General features: G+C 51.6%; 1 protein-coding gene across 4 annotated transcripts in view; it reads right to left on the bottom strand.

The window, feature by feature from the left end:
* Positions 1-19,196, bottom strand: part of Prima1 (proline rich membrane anchor 1) — a 74,368-nt gene that overhangs the window by 34,892 nt on the left and 20,280 nt on the right. Inside the window, exons 1-3 of one of the 4 annotated variants that reach the window (XM_006990905.4) lie at positions 18,137-18,255; positions 17,401-17,524; positions 11,609-11,744 (exon numbers count right to left, since the gene is read on the bottom strand). In XM_006990905.4, the coding sequence (XP_006990967.1) occupies positions 11,609-11,744; positions 17,401-17,493 (229 nt within the window). In that variant the 5' untranslated portion in view covers positions 17,494-17,524; positions 18,137-18,255. Of the gene's footprint in view, positions 1-11,608; positions 11,745-17,400; positions 17,525-18,136; positions 18,256-18,291; positions 18,775-19,196 lie in introns of those variants that run through there. The other 3 variants (XM_076551296.1, XM_076551295.1, XM_076551294.1) reach the window with 3 other exon arrangements.

Raw genomic sequence — 19,196 nt, forward strand, 5'->3', positions numbered from 1 at the left:
ACAGTGATGTCCCCAAGGCCAGAGACAAGGAAGCCAGTCCAACCCCATCACACCCATGTTTTCCCCTTGCCGGGGTAGATCCGTCCTGCATTGTGCCTCCACCTTGACTCATGAACCACCTGGGCAGCTATACACCGAGCCCGTGCAGGATGGGATTAGGATATTTGGAAAGCTGGTGCGATGCGCATGGGAAGCCAGGCTCAGGCAGTTGGGGTTCAGGCAGTCCCCTAGAAGAAGGGGCTCTGCACAAGCAGAGATGTAGCTCTACAACGTGCCACAGCACACTGTTCCTGTGATCACACACACAAACATACACCTAACAAGAAGCAGCTTAAAGAAGGAAGGGTCTATTTGGACTTCTGGTTTGATGATATAGTGTATCATGGTGGGGAAGGAGCATCAGCAGGGGCTTGATGTGGCTGATCATGTTATGACCACATTCAGGAAGCAGAGAGAGATGAACGCAGGCGCTCGGCTCAGTTTTTCCTTGTTATTCAGCCCAGGAGCCCAGCCCATTGAATGGTACCACCCACACTCATCAGTTAAACCTGTCGGGAAATGCCCTCTCAGACATGCCCGGAGGTGTGTCTCCTGGGTGATTCTAAAACCAGACAAGTTGAGACTAATCATTGTATGAGTAAATTAATATAAACGGAACTTTGTAATGTGTTCTTAGTTTCTAGATGCAAATTAATGAATGGAAGACTGAAATAATTCCTTTATTGAATAGAGAAAAGAAAATTCAGTTAAAAAAAAAACAACATTTAATAACCAGAAACCCTGGATGCTATTAAAGATCTCAGATTCTTGTCTGGTTGCAGCACCATGCTGGGGATGCCCTGGGCTTAGTGTACAGTAGAATATGAGAGTTGGCCCACTTTACAGATGGAAGAATAGAGACTGACCTAGGTAAGAAATTTGTTAAAGTAAGATTCATACTGACAAAACTCCTACTTATGGAGAGTTGGCCACCCACCAGGGGCAGTGCCAGGCCCTCATTCATGTGTGTGTTTTTTTTTAAGCTCCCACAGCTATCTCTGAGATGGAGAAAACAGGAACCCCAAGAGGCAGAGTGATCAGGTTACAGCTGGAAAGAGCCACAGCCCAGTTGGCCTCCAGGTCCTGCCTCCAAGACCAGAAACACAGATCAGTGACCACGAGATAAAAACAGTGCCTCCAGCAAAAGTCCCAGGAATCTAACTTTGTAGCCCTGGGGAAGACCAACTACCCATCAACACAGGATAGGAAGCAAGAAGCTTTCGAAGTCCCCGTGTGTCTGATACCCTCACTACATCTGGTGCTAATACCACCTCCAGCCGAGAGCAGGATCAGTGGCATCTGTGGACCTTTACTGGGAGCCTGGCAGCCCTCAGGGAAGCCAAGGTGATGGGGACTGGCTTTACCTGCTGTGACACTGAGGGCAAGCAGACCATGCCCCCTTCACACTCATCATGACCCAGGAGAATTCTAGTTTATGTGTGATGGGAACCTTTCGCTTTTAGAGGTTCCATGGCACTAAATCTGGATTAGTGTTGAGGAATTCAATGCTTAAGATGGAAGCAGGGAAGAAAAATAATGAGGCACCACTCCTTGGCCCCTCTTGATCTTCATCACCATCCTACTGCGAAATTGCAAACCAGGAGAGGGTGCAGTGAGTGGTATCCTCCACTCAGTGACTCCTCAGAGCCGAGCAGCATCCCTGCATCCCTTTCTCCTCCTCAGAGCCCAGCAGCATCCCTGCATCCCTCTCTCCTCCTCAGAGCCCAGCAGCATCCCTGCATCCCTCTCTCCTCCTCAGGTCCAGCAGCATCCCTGCATCCCTCTCTCCTCCTCAGAGCCCAGAAGCATCCCTGCATCCCTCTCTCCTCCTCAGAGCCCAGCAGCATCCCTGCATCCCTCTCTCTTCCTCAGAGCCTAGCAGCATCCCTGCATCCCTCTCTCCTCCTCAGAGCCCAGCAGCATCCCTGCATCCCTCTCTCCTCCTCAGAGCCCAGCAGCATCCCTGCATCCCTCTCTCCTCCTCAGAGCCCAGCAGCATCCCTGCATCCCTCTCTCCTCCTCAGAGCCCAGCAGCATCCCTGCATCCCTCTCTCCTCCTCAGGTCCAGCAGCATCCCTGCATCCCTCTCTCCTCCTCAGAGCCCAGCAGCATCCCTGCATCCCTCTCTCCTCCTCAGGCCCAGCAGCCCTGGATCTTCTAGAATGGTCTCAAATCAGACTAAGTTAGCTCAGCACTCTCACCTGCCCCTCGTCTAGTCCAGCCACCATCACCGCCATCTTTGGCTGGACCACAGTACCAGCCTTGTCACTGGGCCCAAACCTCTACCCTTTCCTTCTGCCTTACTCCCTTCCACAGGACCAGTCTCTGAAAAGCAAGTGTGAGGCCTTACCATCTAGAGGTTCCCCACTGTACGTAGGTAAAAATCCAAACTCTCTTCCTGGCCTCTGATGACCTGTGCAGCCCATACGGCTTCCCCGTACAGCCTCCCTGTAGTGCTGTCCTACCCCCATGCCTCTAAGGCCCCTCCTGTTTCCACAGTCTGCAGTCAGCAGCCACAATGGCTTTTTTCACAGCCCTGCCCCACATGAGGACCTTGCACAGGCTGTTCCCTCTGATGAGAAGGCTTTTCCTCCCATTCTCTCAGCTCCCTACTTTAGTGGGCTCTCAGCTTACATGTGATCTCAGGTCCACTAGCGTCAGTGGTCATCCTGGCACCCCTTCAGAGCACAGTACACAGTATCTTCCCTTCTCCTGCACTATGTATGTCTCTTACTATCCATCACAGCTCCTCATGCATATATAAAGTAAACCATAAGTGCTATGACTCTGGGGACCCTTCTGTCCTGGGCACTACATTCTCAGAAGCCAGCCTATGCCTGATGCACAGAAGATACCCCAAATATATCTGGGAAATAAACTACTGAGGACCAGGGGCTAAAGAGCTGGAGTTGTCTCTAAGGACCTAGCACAATACTCAGCAATTGTGCCTATCTAGGCAAGTACTCAAGCACTAGTCAACCAATTACATATTTAAAAGCTGGGATGATTGCTATAAAGGAAAATGGAAAACCACAGAGCATGTGCTGGTATGTGCATGTTGCTAAAGAACAGCATGGCTCCCCAGCATAACCGTGGTATAATGACAGCACTAGGAGGGATGAGGCAGAAAAGCTATGGTTCAAGGCTAGCCTGGGCTACAGGGAGAGTTCAAGACCAGTCTGAGCCTATCTTAAAAAAAAAAAAAAACAAGCAAGCAAACAAAGCAAAACAAAACCAAAATAAAACAAACAAACAAACAAAAAAAAAGGGCTTGGGATGTAGCTGGGTGAGGTCATTTGCCTGGCATGTGCAAGGCCCTAGGCTCCATCTCTAACATTGTAAAAGCAAAAGACACACATGCACACACACACACACACACACACACACACACACACACACACAAACACACACACAAAGAAAAAAAGGAAGTGAATTTTCTGACCCTCTTCATTATGAGGTAAGGTCTAACCCCAACTCCTTAATGAGCCAGCTCTGGCCACTTGATTCTATGAAACGGGACACAATAGGCACAGTGTTGTATGTCTTTCTCAGCCACACCATCAAAAGGGATGCACCTTCTGCCTGCCTTGCCACCTTGCAACTTGGCCTCCAGGTTGTGAGGAAGCCTGGACCACATGGTGACATCATGTGCAGATGCTCTAGAGGATGGCCCAGCCGAGGACCCAGCTAACAAGTGACCCAAGCCACTACCAACTGCCAGACCTGAGAGAGCAAGTCTTTGGAATGACCCAGCCCCAGGCAGTCAACTACAACTTCATAAAAAGTGCACGGGGAGAACATCCCGGAGGGATCAGTGGACCCTGTAATCTGGGAAGGGAGGTAGCAACTAATTTGTGGGTCATAACTGAGGTAGCTTGTTCTGTAGCCATATGAAACCAGAATAGGGCTGGGGTGAGGTGAGATTTGCATGAATGAATGTGAACCCCTCAGAGGCAGGCTGGCCCTTCCAGCAGGGCAGCCTGGAACAAGCAACTCACCCCTTCTAAGGCTCTGATCTTTCGGAGAAAGTAAGGATAATGTCACCTATTATAAAGGAGAGTCTGAGGGCCCACAGAGCTCCTGCCTGCAGGACTAGGGGACTAAATATCGGTTTATTTCTTCTGTTCAAAATGGAGGGGGGGGGGGCTAGAATTCTAGCTGAGCATGGTTGCACATGCGTGTAAATACTTGGAAGACTGGAGGAAGGAGGATCTACAATTCTAGGCCAACCTTGCCTACATTGTGAGACCCTGCCTCAAAAAATAAAATATTCTAGAACTTCCATAGCTTAACTGGAATCTTTCTGTTAATATGTGGCTCTTGGCACATAAGGGACCCAAGCGACCCCATTCCCAGCTCTGCCACTGCTGTGTGGCCTTTGGGGAGTCATTTAACCTCTCTTATGATTTTTGTAAAAATAAAATAAATGCAGAAATAAAATCTACCCCTGTGCTTTGAAGTCCTTGGGCCCTGCGGACACGCCAGCTCACGCCTCTGCTCTGCCATAGCTATTTCTGGCCTGGCCGCCTTGAAGCCCATCTCATAGAGGGAGGGGGTGTGCACGCTTTTCCTTGAGGGCTGGTACACAGTTCTTCTTCCCATGACCCGGGTGATCTGAGTCACAGGCAGGGACAATAGGCCACAGCTGGCATTTTCAAAGCAAACTCAGGCCCTCAGTTCTGGTGGCTGCCATGGGCTTTGCCTGGGTATTGTCCCCCAACACCTTCTAGAAATACTGTCACAGAAGGTGGGGTCCCCTACTTGACTCTGAGGATCATAGGCTGGAAAGGACTGTGAATGGAAGCCTCAGAGTCCTTTTTTTTCTTTGTGCTGAAGATTTGTGGAATCTTAACATTTGTGAAATGTTAAGAGCCCACTACATCTCAAGTTTATTCTCAGCCAGGTTCCAGACTCTTATCTAGACCGCTGCTAGTTTGATGGTTAGTGGCCTAAGAGATTAGTACAGCTGTTAGCCTAAGTAATCCCAGGTTCTCATGTAGCCCAGGCTGGCCTTGAACTCACTCTATAGTCAAGGATGATCTTGAACTTCTGATATTCCTGCCTGTGCCTCCCAGAGGCTGGAATTGCAAGCGTGATCCCAGTTCAACCTTAATAAAAGTTTTATTACGTGTGTGTGTGTGTGTGTGTGTGTGTGTGTGTGTGTGTGTGAGAGAGAGAGAGAGAGAGAGAGAGAGAGAGAGAGAGAGAGAGAGAGAGAGAGATTTTGCATGTGTAGAGCTCAGAGGATATCTTGCAGGAGGCATTTTCTCTTTCTGCCTTGTGGCTCCTGGGGATCGAACTCAGCTTGGCAGGCTTGGCAGCAAGCGCCTTGACCATTGCGCCAGCCCAGCCTTCACATTTATCAGCTGCGACTTGCTGAGTGGTAACTGGGTTCCAGGCTCTCCATGAAGCATAGAGACCATGTGATACCCACATGTGACAGGGACAGCTGCTTGTCCTGGTTCACAGCAGCTCAGGAGCCCGAGTCATTCATGTGTCTAATGAACAAAAGTCTAGAGGGCAGGAAAGCCAGGCTCTGAGTCCCAGCTTTGTGACACCACCTTTGGGATGGCATGGGGTTTGCCCAGGGTGGCCTGCAGAATCTCCAGTCTTCACAGTAGGCCCTTCCCAGGGGAGAAAACAGAGGCCTGAGAAACTGCAGCTGGCCTGATGTCCCAGAGCTGAGGGAAAGGGTCTGGCTGGCTCCAAGGCCCTTTGAGTGGCATTCTTTGGGGCTCTGCTTCTTAAAGTGCCCCTGAGACTAAGAATCATCCTCATTTGAAAGTGAGTGATGAATTCAGGTTGTTAGGCCCCATGCTGACCTACTGAGGGAGGGTTGCTGGGGAGCAGGTCCAGCATCTTCTTAAGACAGCTTTCCTGGGGTTCTGAGGACCCTGCCTTGGGCTCCCCCTGTGGTCACAGCTCACAAACTCACTAACACGCACAAAGAGTGAAGCCCCCAGGCAGGTGCCCTAGGCCCTATGTGTGAGGGTTATGGGCAGAGCATGGAGGACAAAGTTGGCCTCAAATAAACATTCTGCTCAAGAATCTTCCATGGCATGCCAGGCATGGTGGTGCATGTCTATAATCCCAGCACACGGAAGGTTGAGGTGGAAGATCTCAAATTTGAGGCTAGCCTGGACTACTATGTACTGTCTCCACACATTAACTCATTCACTCATCCATCCACTTGCTCACGCACACACTCACTCTCCCACACATGAACCTTCTGTATCACAACACCTCTTTCTAGACACCTTCCTAGTGGCAGCAAGGATGAGGGGTGTCGGGACAGTGGCACAGAGCTGGGCCCCACAGAATACAGGGCAGGTCTGCCCCCAGCCCTGTATGCAATAAACACCCCCCAAATGAACCTAACAGGAAACAACTTTTAAAATCACCTTGCCTCTGCCAGGGACCCACAGCTGAGCAGCTTCCCCAGCAGGACTTGGGGGGCCCAGGCGAGTCCTGGGGAAACTGGGATAAGCTGATCACCCTGATCAGCCAGGAAGTGGCCGAGTGCTGTCTGAGTGATGAGGGAGGTCTGGTCAGTCTCATGGAGGCCACCCACGGATCCCCTCAAACGCTTCTGATCATTACCTCCGCTGGGTCTGCACCAAGGGCTGTCTCTCCCTGCACTGTCTACTCCAGGCACATGTTCCCCAGCCCTTGTACCTCTGTGACAGCTGCTCCCTGTCCTGTCAGCCTCCCTCAGCCCCATGCCTTCCCAACTTCCTCCTCAAGTCCTATCTCCCTCCCTGCCCATCTGGTAGAAATGGAGACACCATCACAGACATTTCACAAGCTAGACCAACCCATCTCTAAGGCAGAATCTCCTTTAGAGAGCTTGTCAACTAGCAGCTGTAAGCCAGGAACTTTCCAGGCACTGGTCAGGGCTGAAGCCTGAAGAAAGTGTTCTTGACTTGAATGACCAGGGAATCCCCTTTGGGGATTGGATGTTCTTTCCACAGCAGCATCCCTTCAGCCTCTGAGTCTAGCTGGTATCCTCAGGCGGCTTCTTTCACAAATGATTTCCACGGGATGAGCAGCAGCCACCACCGCCTGGCTAGGATTCAGAAGTATTTCTTTCCTTTGAGAGTTCTCAGGTCGTGTGTGTGTGTGTGTGTGTGTGTGTGTGTGTGTGTGTGTGTGTGTGTGTGTGTGTGTGTGTTGGCAGGGACATGGGTGATCTATAGCCTATTTTCTAAATGAAGAACCTGCAGTGTTGAGGGGATCCTGTAGTTTAGAGCCATAGGGACAGTAGAGGGATTGAGAGAGACCAAGACCAAAAGACAGGAGAGAGAGAGAGAGAGAGAGAGAGAGAGAGAGAGAGAGAGAGAGAGAGAGAGAGAGAGAGAGAGACTCCAAGATCATCCATGAATAGAGCAAATCTAACACTGCAACATTATGATTCATGACCTAAAAGGCTATCGTCTTTCTCTCTAACTTTTGCATTGCACGAGTCACTCCCAGAAGTATTTCTAGAAAGAAAAGGAAGAGAGAAGGCAGTGGGGAGGGAGATAATAAGGACAAAGTGCAAAAACACATATGTATGACAACACCAGAATACAATCTGTGACTTTGCTGTGGGAGGACTGTCATCAGACTCATTCTCTGCTGTGGACCCTGCATGCTCCACTACTGACCTAGCAAGGCAAGATGTGCCTACTGGTGTGATAGTGGCATGATTGTTATAGGGTGATCAACCACTTTCTGCTTGAAAATGAGGACTGCTCCACCAGAAGGACACAGTGTTTGGCACCATGTCAGTACCTGGTCAAAAGCCTGTGTCGTAGACCATTCGTGAGGAACCTACAGCTATCATTTTGCTAAATGGATATTATGTCCCAGCACAAGTGCCTTCTAAATATTTATGTAAATGCCCCTGGGAGAAGCTTTCTGTTGCCATAGGTAACAATTATTGCAATGAGAATAAGCGTTGAATGCTTGGCCCTCAATGAACCATTTTTATCCCTTCCTCCAAGGCTCATGTGGGGTGGAAAGAACGTAAATGCCAGAGGAAGGAGTGCAGTGCTGTGGAATGCTGTCTTCTGGACACGACATGGCTATGGCACTCTTGAACTCCCAGCATCTGTGATTATCTGCACAAGACTGGGTTGGTCAATATTTCATCAAGGAGGGGCTCACAAAGTCCCACTCTTCCCCGAGGATCTATGGGCAGTTAATATTTGTGGAGGGGGAGAAAGAGACGTTTTCTTCAGTGGTGTGGCCACTGGCAAGTTGCCTATGTTCCTGAAAAATAACATCTCACCCGTGCTTCTAGAAGTAACCATAATGTAGCTCACCGGGGCACCAACAAATAAAAATAAAAGATGAGAAAGGAGGGACACGACTCGCCAGCAGTAGAAGGGGGTCAGTGAGAGCTGGGTGGAACCAGAGAGGGTGATGGGAGACAATTACAATCAGAATCCGTTACAGACAGAAGCATCGTTTCTGCTGCTTATAACTAAGCATCCTGCCATTGTTTCAACCAGACTACTCTCGTCTCATCCAGAAACATCTTCCTGCCTACTGCTCGGCTTTGTCCCCTCTACCACATGGCACCCTCTCTGCCCTCATCCTCCTTTTCTGCAGCACCCAGCCTGGCTTCATGTGTCCCAGAGCTCTGGACATCAAATAATCTCAAGATGCCCCCACATTCTTGTGTGACAGACCAAGCCCAACACCCACTGTAGCAGTTGACACTGCTGACGTCTCTGAGCAGCGGGTGCGATGGTATGCCATTTACCTGCCTACCATCTCTGTTGGCTCATTGCTGTCCAGACAGTGTCCCAAAGGTGGGCCAGTGTCCCTGCGGTACTGTAGACTTCAGACAGCACACAGTGTTCAAACACACGGGAGCACTTACAGTTGGATCCTGAATGCCCTCCAAGGGCCATGTGTTGAAGGCTTGATACCCAGTCTGTGGTACAACTGGGAAGGGATGGGGCACTTAAAAGGTGGGGCCTAGTAGGAATAAGTTAGGTCATTAGGGCTGTGACCTTGAAGGGGATACTGTGATCCCAGGCCTTCCATACTTCCCTTGCTTCTTGGCTGCCAGAATATGAACAGGCCTCCTCTATCACTCACTCCCACCGTGACAGACTGTGGGCCAACACACATATCTGAAGCCAAGGGTCAAGCAACCATACACTGAACCCTCTGAAACTGAGTCAAAACGATCCTTTCTGGTTAGTAAGGTGATTATCTCAGGTATTTTGTTACAGTGACAGAGAGCTAACACAAGATCTGTACCAGCAGTGGCACCACCATCAACATAACATGCTCCTTTTGATTCTCTTACAAGCCTTCTGATTAACATCATAAAGCACTGGCTTGTTTTCATTGGATTTGTTTCTACTGGCACTTTCTATCTAAGCGAGTGGTCCTGGTTTCCGGTTTCTGGCTTCTACCAAGCATTCTATGGCCACAGGGGTGAATATACACGGAAAATTGCAGGCAGATGAGGTGATACTCGGATACAGGGAAACTGGTGAGCTATGATCCACGGGATGGGATGTGGCTTGCTCACCCAGGCCCAGAAGATCTGTCCCATGATGCTCCTTTTCAACCCTGCTGTGATTTGGCTGTCATCTGCCCCAGCAAGACTCATATTAAGACTTGGTTGGCTGCCAACACAGTGACATGTGGAGGTGACACCTTAAAGAGGGATTAATGTCTTTCGCATGACACTAGATGGATTCTCTTGGGGATGGATAAGCCTCCAGAGCAGCTGGTTCTGGCTAGCTTTGTTCCTCTCACATCTGCACGTGCCTGCCTGCCCTTTGGTCTACCATGGCATGAAACAGCAAGAGGCTCTTACCAGATGCTGCTCCCAGTCTTAGGTATTCCAGCCAACACAGAGCTTTTCCCTTTATAAACTACCCAGTCTCGGGCACTGCCTTAGAGCAACAGGAAATGGATTAAGACAACCCCACTGGAGGACTGTGATACCCCAAACAGGTCTCACACAGTCCTACCTCCCAGCCTTTGTCCATGCTGTACTTCTGCTGGGTGTCTTCACACAACCTCCACATCAACCCAGGAGAGGCCCCCTTCTCTCACAGACCAGGTTCTGCATGAATGGTGAGTCACGGGGCGATAATTCATCCACCTCCCCAGCCACTACTTACAAGAAACAGCCCCCACCCCAGGTGGAGGAGAGTAGGAAGGCTAATTTGAATTTTAGGGGTGGAATCTTGCCTAACCACTTGGGAACTTCTAGTGTCCCTGGCAAACAATTTGCATATTCTCACAGGTCACCCTGTGAGTTGCTGATACAATCCCCTCTGTGGAGCTGGGTGGTCACAAGAGGACAAGACAGTCCCACTGTGTCCAGTGCAGGTGTGTAGCAATACACGGAGTTGCAGGGACCCTGGCTGAATGTGTGGAGCTATTAGATCCCAGCACTTGAGCATGGGGGCCAAGACTGGGCAGAGAGGATGTCTCAAGAAAGGAAGGTGACATCTCCAGGGACATGTGCCACAGGCCAGCCCTTAGCACAGGCAGATGGGTTCTCTCAGGATAAGCAAGTAAGGGACAGAAAGAGGTCTGAGCAGAGGGCCTGATGGGATTAGGTTCTCACTCAAACCTTCAGCCTAGAGACCTCAGACGATGCTAAGCCCTGCCCCAAAGGCTCTGACTCATAGATGTAAAGTAAGCTAGAGAGATGGGAATAGGTTATTTGGGGTTGCACTCTTAGAAGGAGAGGGTCTCGGGGTACCTATAAAAAGGAAAGAATCCACACAAACTGCAACAATGGCCCTGAACACTATATTGTCAGCTAGGTACCAAGAGGCTGGACACACAGCCTGGCAGGGATAGAGCCTCATCACGGTTATTTAAAACACACCCACACTTAATTCAGTGGACACATGACATGATCGTAGGCATGCTACAGGGCAAACCTAGAGGGACTCATCTACAGCTCAGAATCTCCTCTAGAGACCCCAGGAATCACCACTTGAAACAGGAAACTTGACTGTACAGAAGTCGGAGCTGAGGCCATTTCTGGCTAAAGAAACACTCCTTTGTTTGCGTGACTGGGCAATTGCATTGTTCAGAGATGCAGCCACCCAGGGAGGAGACAAGCCCAAGAGGCTTCAGCAGGTGGGGTACAAATGGCCAAAAAGCAAGAGTGCATCTTGCTTCCCAGATCTTTGCCTTTGGTGCTAGCCTAGCTGCCTCCTTAAACAGGCATCAGAATTGAACATTAAAACTGTGTGGGTGGGGTATTTAAGATCGTACCCAGCAGCTGCCCCCTTTAAAGATCTGGCCTTCGGAACATTCCGGGCTGGATCACTTATCAAATGGAGATTGACTTTTATCCGATTAACCGATGGAGAAGCATCCTTCTCCATCTCACAGGAGCATTCTGGGGGAATAGCGTTCTGCAGACTGCAGGGGAAAGTTGGGTCTTGGCTTCCCTCCCGCTCGGCCAGTGGAAAATTACAAAGAGGACAGAGCTGTCCTCCGTCTCATCTTGTTCATCAGCTCTTCCCGGGCACAAGAAAACATAGAGAGGAACCCCCAACCCCCGAATAAAACCAATGAACGAGCCTTCACTTACCTGGGGCGGAGAGTAGTCTGGGAGGCGGTGGAGGTGGAGGCGGAGGGGGTAGAGGGGGTGGGGGCCGGCACTGGCAGATGTGTTGGCAGCTGTCAGTCACCTTAGAACAAGACTTCTGGGGCTCAGCATACGTCACCTGCAGATATGGACACAGCCAGGAGACATAGGAGGCCACGAGGCAGCTAAAAGCTGAACTGAATCTGCCCCAGGTCCCTTCCAGGTCACAACTTGGAATTCTTCATGAAGACCAATGCAGGCAGAATAGCTAGGCCTCAGAGGGGTTATACCCAAAGAGTGGCAGCTAGACAGCACAGGTTATAGGCCCTCACCTTTCTAGTCACAGCTCATCCAGCCTTTCTGTGTCTGTCGGGGGCAGGGTCCCACCCATCTTGGCGAGGGAAGCTATCTGGCTGGGCGTTGTTCTGCATCTCATATGACCAAGGGACAGGGTAACCTCCTGATGTTCTCTGGGTAGCGTTTGAGTAGTTCGTGGTCAAATCATCCAATCTCCCAGTGGCCCCCAAGTCCTTCCTTACCACTCAGAGGACCACATGGCCCACAAGTCACGGCATAAGAAGCCCTTGGCACGCCTCTACGCATCCGTCTCTTCCTCTCTCACCCTCCTGTCATCCCTGGCCATTGTATATGCTGTTCTGGTGGCTGGAATGTTCTCCAGTTCTCCCACCTGATCCATTTTGTCACCATTCAGCCCTGCTGTCACTTCCTTGGCCAGGCTGAACCTCTCCTTCTCAGAGGTTCCCTGGTAGCAGGTCTCATTTTCGCTACTTCGTTCCAACCTGTCTTCACTGTGAGATTGTAAGCTATGCCAGGACAGGGCTATGCCTCGGTTTCCCTCTCACTATTAGAACCAGCACCCCAGGGAAGGGCCCAGCACTCCCAGAGAGCTAGCCTTTGAATAAACAAACATCAAAGAATGGACTAGAACCTGTGCCTCATAGGTTTGGACCTGGGGTCTTCCCAAGATGGGTCTCTGTCTCTTGATGTCAGCTACAGAAGGTTGTGATCAACAGTGGTTCCTCACTCTACCTGTGTTCTGGAACCGCTCAGGCAGCTCCGGCACATTCCAGCCTTAGCCTTACCTATGACCAGTGAACTGAGCCTTTTGCAGGGGATCTGGGCCTGGGGTGTTTCGCTTTAGTCTCCCAGTCAAACACAGAGAGAGATAGCCTGAGGACCACGGGTTAGACAGTTGCCCATGTTCCTCCACATGCAGAGGATTGTGAAGTCAGGAATCCAAGACAAGAAGAAAGGAGTCAGGGGCAGTCCCTTGCCTCGGTGAGAAGCACAGTTAATTATTCTGGCTTCGTGTAAGCAAATAGAAACACAGAAGAGCAATGTCCCTGTAACTTCCTCCAGTGCATCATTGCAGGTGGGTCCCCTCGAGTCCCTCAGTTGTGTGAGAGGGGGCACAGGGCTGGGTGCTCCCTGTGCAGTTGGTGGCACAGCAGCTGCAAAGTGGGAGTCAGGGTGGCAGTGAGAGGTTGGACCAATTAAAGCCCCAACTTAACACCTTAGAGGCCAACAGGCTTTTACAGACCGCCTCTTGGAATTTTAAAGGGCCACTGACTATGTCTCTGACTCTGGAAAGCAGCCCTGTCTCCCAGGGAAGGGTGCATCCTCAGAGAATGAGGGTCTTTCATTCTTGCACGGACATGACTCAGTTGTCGGGTTGGAGGTAAGAAAAGCAAACTCTCTGCCATGTGTCTGAGTCCCTCCCCCAATCAGGCCTGACCCCTCTCCCTGCTCTATATCATCTCCATCTAAGACTCAGAGCTTGAGCATGTGAACTCCAGGCCATGCCCAGACAGAGCAATTACTTTTCCAGTCTCCAAGGCACACTCAACGCAGGAGCATTCAGGAAGAGCACATTGGTTTGACCTAGCCTTACACGATGACCTATTTTTTTGTGAGAGGTTACAAGGGTGCAGATCCACGAGGGTGTTTAATAGGATGAAATGACAGGCAAGGAAATTGAGACCAACTTTCAAGACTGAAGGAGGAAGAAATGAAGGAGCTCGCATTTTAAAAATCAATGGATCCTGGGCTCTCATGTGAAGGCTCCAGAGACCCAAGTGAACAACAGCTCAAAAACCTGTCCTCACAGAAGGGCCAAGTCTGAGCTGACTGTCCTTGCCAACGGGTGAGCTCTATCTGGGGCCCCACTGGAGTTTCCTTTAGGTTGGTTCTGTGTGCGCCAATAACTGCTAAGTCCTCCCTCCATTGAACCCTTTGCCCACCTGAAGGCTTCTCTTCATCTTTCAAAGCTCTTTCTTACACAGTCGTCTCGGACAAGCTGTGTTTGCAGCCTGACTTGGGCCTCCCTGTTCCCTGCTTTCTCTTCACCTTGCAAATATTCCTCTTTGGGGCAAGTGCCCCTGCTATTTTATACTGCCTGTCTCTTCAGGCAAAACTACGGGTGTCTTGGGACAGACACCCAAGTGTCTGTGGTATGTGTTGTATTCATCCTGAGCAAGTGACATGCTAAGCCCTGTTAGCGACATGCTGTCTTCATGAGGACTACAGATATGGGAAGCATATTAGCCATACAATAGGTGAGACAAGGGATCAGCCTAAATAATGGGCTCAGCATCCTATCCAACCCTGTCAGGGCCCGGTGCCCATCTGACGCTTTTCTCATTTGCTGTGGAGAGTTTAGTTTTACTCACAGCTCCAGGGACAGCCAGCCCATCATGGCAAGAAATACCCAGCAGCAGGAGGCTGATGCAGCTGGTCACACTGTGTCCACATCAGGAAGCAGAGAGACATAAATGTGGACAGAGGCAAGCAGGGACTTCATTGGGAACAGGGCTAGAGGTCATCATGGGATAGCCTGGCTGAGAATTTGGCTGCATTTTGTCCATATCCTGAGAATTCAAGTTAGATTCAAGGCCAATTTGTGTGGCTCTCACATCCAGTGTGGATGTTGCCTCCTAAACATGTCCAGAACTTACCTACATCTCTCGATTCCCTCTGTTACTGTCCTACACCAGGTATCCATGTATCTGCTGAGTAGCACCTGCCTCTTACCTAGCATTGCTAGGGAAACTGCCTTGTTGAATTTGAATGATGGATAAACACACCGTAGCTGACAAATACCCCCAGGATTGTACAGAATATACTTATGCTAAAAGCAGAAACGGGCTTTGCACCTATCCGCTCTTGGCTCCCTGTCTTGTGCCCTGGAATCAGAATCCATCCTCCCTGCCAATCCAGGTTGAGATGTCTAAAGTGACAATCCGGGGCAGTGTCATGTCTGACTTTGAACTCTCCATTGTCCCCAGGAGTGAGTCCCAGGATCAAATCTCAACTTTAAGACAGTCGGGGGCTTGCCTGCTCCTTTTCTCCCCAGGTCTTGCCTCATCCTTGCCCTTGGCTTCAGCCCGTCCCCTCTGTCAAGATGCTTCACCATCTCGTGTGAACTGGCCTCTCTCACATCTCGATGGTGACACCTCAGTGGGAGTTTGCTTAGACTCTTTTCCCAGGTCTGAGTCGTTTGTTCCTCCTGAGAGCTTTTGCCTGCAATGACTTGTTTAAGGACCTCGCCAGCACAGCCTGCCAGGGACCACTAAGCCACTTGCACTCGCTACACAACTTGTCATCCAGGAGGTGCCCGGTCAATGCTGCTGCTGGAAAATGCCAGCTGAGGGAGCTGAGTGTAGGACTCAGCCCCACCACGTCTGGGAGAGCTTCACTTGGTGCCAGCACACAGGGACACATAAGGCCAAGATGCAAGCCTGTCTCTCTGGCACTCGCTTTAGACGAGCGCCCACAAGGATGATGGCTTCTGGCATCTTTTAAGGAGATAGGCCAGCACCACAGTAACTTGATGAGACACACTCCTGTCACACCTAATAAATCTTCCAGCCTGTCATCCTCTTCCCTTACAAGAAAACAAAACAAAAAACAAAAAAAAAAAAAACGCAACCACAACTAAAGTGAACTTAGAGAACCCTAAATCACAAAAGCTCCATTCCAGACACATTAAAGGGTGGAGGTTAAGGAATGTCCCCACCAGCCTTTGACAATTAAAATGTCATTGGACTTGAGCAACTCGGTGTCTTGTCTTGCCATAGCCAGAGGCTTCTGCCAATTTCAGGGGAGGAACCTGCCACACGAGGGACCCAGGTTTCTTGTCTCATTAACTGGCCCATTAATCACAAGACAGTTGTATCATGCCTATCCTTCAACCCTCTGGAGGATTCTTAGGAAGAATGCTCATGGAGGCAGTGATGGCCATGAGCTCTTTCTCTGCGTGGAGGGAACTCCTGCGACCTGACCGATTTATCCTCTCCACTTAGAGAGGAACACATGGCCTTATGGGCTTGCATTGCTTCTTCCTCCCTCCTGTGTTCCTTCCCGAATCCAGCTCTCCTGCTTAAAAACAAGACCCACTCATTCCCAAGCCCCCTTCCTTTCCTCTGCTCTCTCTGCCTCTATCATTTGTAGATTAATTTTCCAGAGCTTCAAGCCAAGATCTTGCCCATTCTATTTAACTGGAGGATTCTTTTCTAATTGATTTTCATGAGACTTGATTTGTATTGAGTTTGAGAATCTGAAACACACTCACACAATTGCTTTTGTCAAAGCTGCCTGGCTGTAGAGACACACAGAACGGGTTGGTTTGGGTTTATTAGTCCTTTGAAGGGTAGGGCAGTGGCTCTTCTCTTTGGGGTCTCTCTAAAGTGCAGGGCAGCCAGCACTCTAGTCTCAAGGCAATATTATCAGTGCTCTCTCGGTCCTAACTGAAAGATCTTTGGGAAGACAGAATGGAAGCATGTGAAGGCACAGACAGGTAAGCTCTGCCATGTAGCCCAGCTAGCAATTGAACCAAGGGACCTAGTCTCAATGGCCCAAGTGTTGAGAAGTGACAACTTTGAATCCTGAGGACACAGACAAAGCAGTTATAAGCCAGAGGCAGGCCAGAGCAGGGGAAGCAGAAGCATTGGACTGTGCTGGGGGTGGGGTGCCTCTAGAGAGTGGTGGAGATGGGGGTATCTGCCCAGTGGATGGTAGGATAGGTAGCGCCTTACATCCCAGTAACAGCAGGGACAGCTTCTAACCACGTTTCCTGTGGTCCAGGTGAAGTACCAAGTAAACAAGTACTGACCCCATAGCAGTAAGAAAGGAGAAAGCTGGGATCAGAGAGCTTCAGTATGCTGGCCAGTTGCTTGGCTGGTGAGGACAGCTGGCCATGGGGATTCTGGGCGGGACTAGAGAACATCCCATCCAAGCCTCTCTCTGCCTTGAGGAGTAACTGCAGTTGGTGGGCTCTTGCTTAGTCTCTGCCCTGGAGACTGGGGGACCAAAGGTGAGGGATTTGTCCTCTGGTGGTCTTGACAGATGTTCTGTGTGAATGGTGGCCCAGGTGGCAATAATTCATCCACCTCCCCAGCCACCACTTACAAGAGACAGCCCCCACCCCAGGTGGAAGACAGTAAGGAAGACTAATTTGAAGTTTAGGGGTGGAATCTGTTAGGAAACAAAGGACCATAGTGGGATCCTTTCTCTTTTTAAGTTCGTTTCTTTTCCCAAAGGCTGCAGCAGAGATGACTATGAGGTCTCAGCACCTTTCTGTGCCAAGTTCGGTCCTGCAGGCCTCAGGCCACAATTGAAGCTCCTTATGAAGTTTATCTTTTGGGGGTCAGAGCATGCTGTAGTTGACCAGCTTTTTTTTTCTTCCCAACTGTCCCCAGGACCAGTCAGTGGGTGGCTATAGGGAGCGCTCTGAAGTGACCCCACCCCTACCCAGGAGGCCTCCACCCGCCTCTCACCTGAACGAAGCCCCAGAGTGGGTGAAGCGCACAGTGCAGTAGTAGTGAGGGCCAGCAGCAGCCACGGCGCAGCACCAGGTCCCGGAGTAGCATCTCGACCCGCGGCGCCCACTGGTGGGCTGAACTGTCCAAGGGAGCAAGGCTTGAGTCAGATGGACACTGCGCCGGCACAGTAGCATCAATTCAGGTACCAGCGCGGTGAGAACTCACTTGCCCCGCACTTTGGGGCACCTGCGCAAAGCAAGCCTTCATCTTCGTTCCAGCGTGCACACTTGCTCACTCTCAGTGCATCCCCGAACTCACACCCTATCCTGGAGCAACCGTCCTCCCCCTCAGAATACTGCGTGCACACCTTGATCCCATGCACGCCTCCAGAAACATTCCAACACACTTACTGAACCTCATACAGCCCCAGAAACTGCCATGCACAACTCTGACGAGGAGTAAGCTTCAAACCCAGCGAAAACCACTCTGCGCGCGCACACGCACTGTGACCCCCCATGCACTGCCACCGACTCCCGCCCGCACACTCCTTGACTCTGCATGCACAGTACCACCAAATCACTCTTGGCGTGCAATCTCTCTGCCCCAGGGACTACACTGCGCACACTGCCACTTAGGCACCCCCGTGCGCGCCCCCATTGGCCGCCCAAGCCCCAGCTCCTGCTCCCGGGTAGGCGTAGGTTTTCCCGAACGCTTTCATGCCCGCCCGCACCCCTCCGATGCCTCACGCCACCTTGTCTGGCGGCGACCCCCACCGATCGTCTATACTGGGAAGGGAGGTCAGGGTTCCCCTCACAGCAGCTCTGTTTCTCAACGGCAGGACGGCCCCCATTTAAAGCCAGCCGCCTCCCCAGTCCCCCGCCCTCTAGGCGGGGCCTCCAAGCTCACCCTGGCGGCTGCGCGGGCGCTCGGGGGCTTCACACGCAGAGGAAGAGCGCGGGGCGCTGAAGCAAAAGTTTGCGCGCCGCTTGGGCCTCTAGGGCAGCTGATCTGGGGACCCGGGGTGCGGCGCGCTCGCACGGGGCTCCGGGCTGCGCTTGGCCGGGCGCGGGCCGGGAAAGGCGGCCACCCCGAGCCCGGGGCCCGGGTTGACTGCCCAGGCAGAGGGCGGGGAAAGTGTCCTCGGATCCTTGGGGAGCCGACCGCCGGAGCCCTCCTCCAGCCCTGCCGCGGGTCCCTGCGCCGCCCGGGTCCCCGCCCTTCCCGGTGGCGCCGCGCGGTTGCCCGGGGCTCTGGGTGCCTGGGCCCTCGGGAGACAGCGGGCGAGAGGCGCCGGCCGGGAGCGCCCGCTCCGGCAGCAGGGCCGCGGGCGGAGGCGAAATAAATAATGCACGAAAAAGGAAAACAGACGTGAGCGGAGCCAGAGCCTCGCCCGCCTCCCTCCCGGGCTGCGCTCCCGCCCGCGCTCCCCGCCGCCGCGGCCGCCAGCGCCGCTGCAGTGATTCCTCGTCTCCATCTAGCGAGGCTATTGTGTATTGGGCGCTTAATAATTTATATATTCACCCTAGAGGCTGAGGACTCCCAGTGACAGTGGCTCCTGCTCCTGGCTTGCCCTTCCCTCAAGTTCACCCCCAGGCTCCTGGAAGGTGATAGTGAGATCTGACTAGTGGGGCCCCTGTCTGTGCGCCATCCTCCCGGAGGACGCCTTTCCCTGCAGACTCTGCAGGTGCTGGGCTGGGACTGTACAGGCTAGCCCTCCAGTGCAGTGTATCTGACCTCCCTCCAATTGGCAGTCATGACCTTAGGACTCTCTTTCATTACTCCACTGAGTCTTGGGGGGAGTCGCGACACCT

The sequence above is a fragment of the Peromyscus maniculatus genome, chromosome 14 (genome assembly GCF_049852395.1).
Source record: "Peromyscus maniculatus bairdii isolate BWxNUB_F1_BW_parent chromosome 14, HU_Pman_BW_mat_3.1, whole genome shotgun sequence".
NCBI classification, from domain to species: domain Eukaryota; kingdom Metazoa; phylum Chordata; class Mammalia; order Rodentia; family Cricetidae; genus Peromyscus; species Peromyscus maniculatus.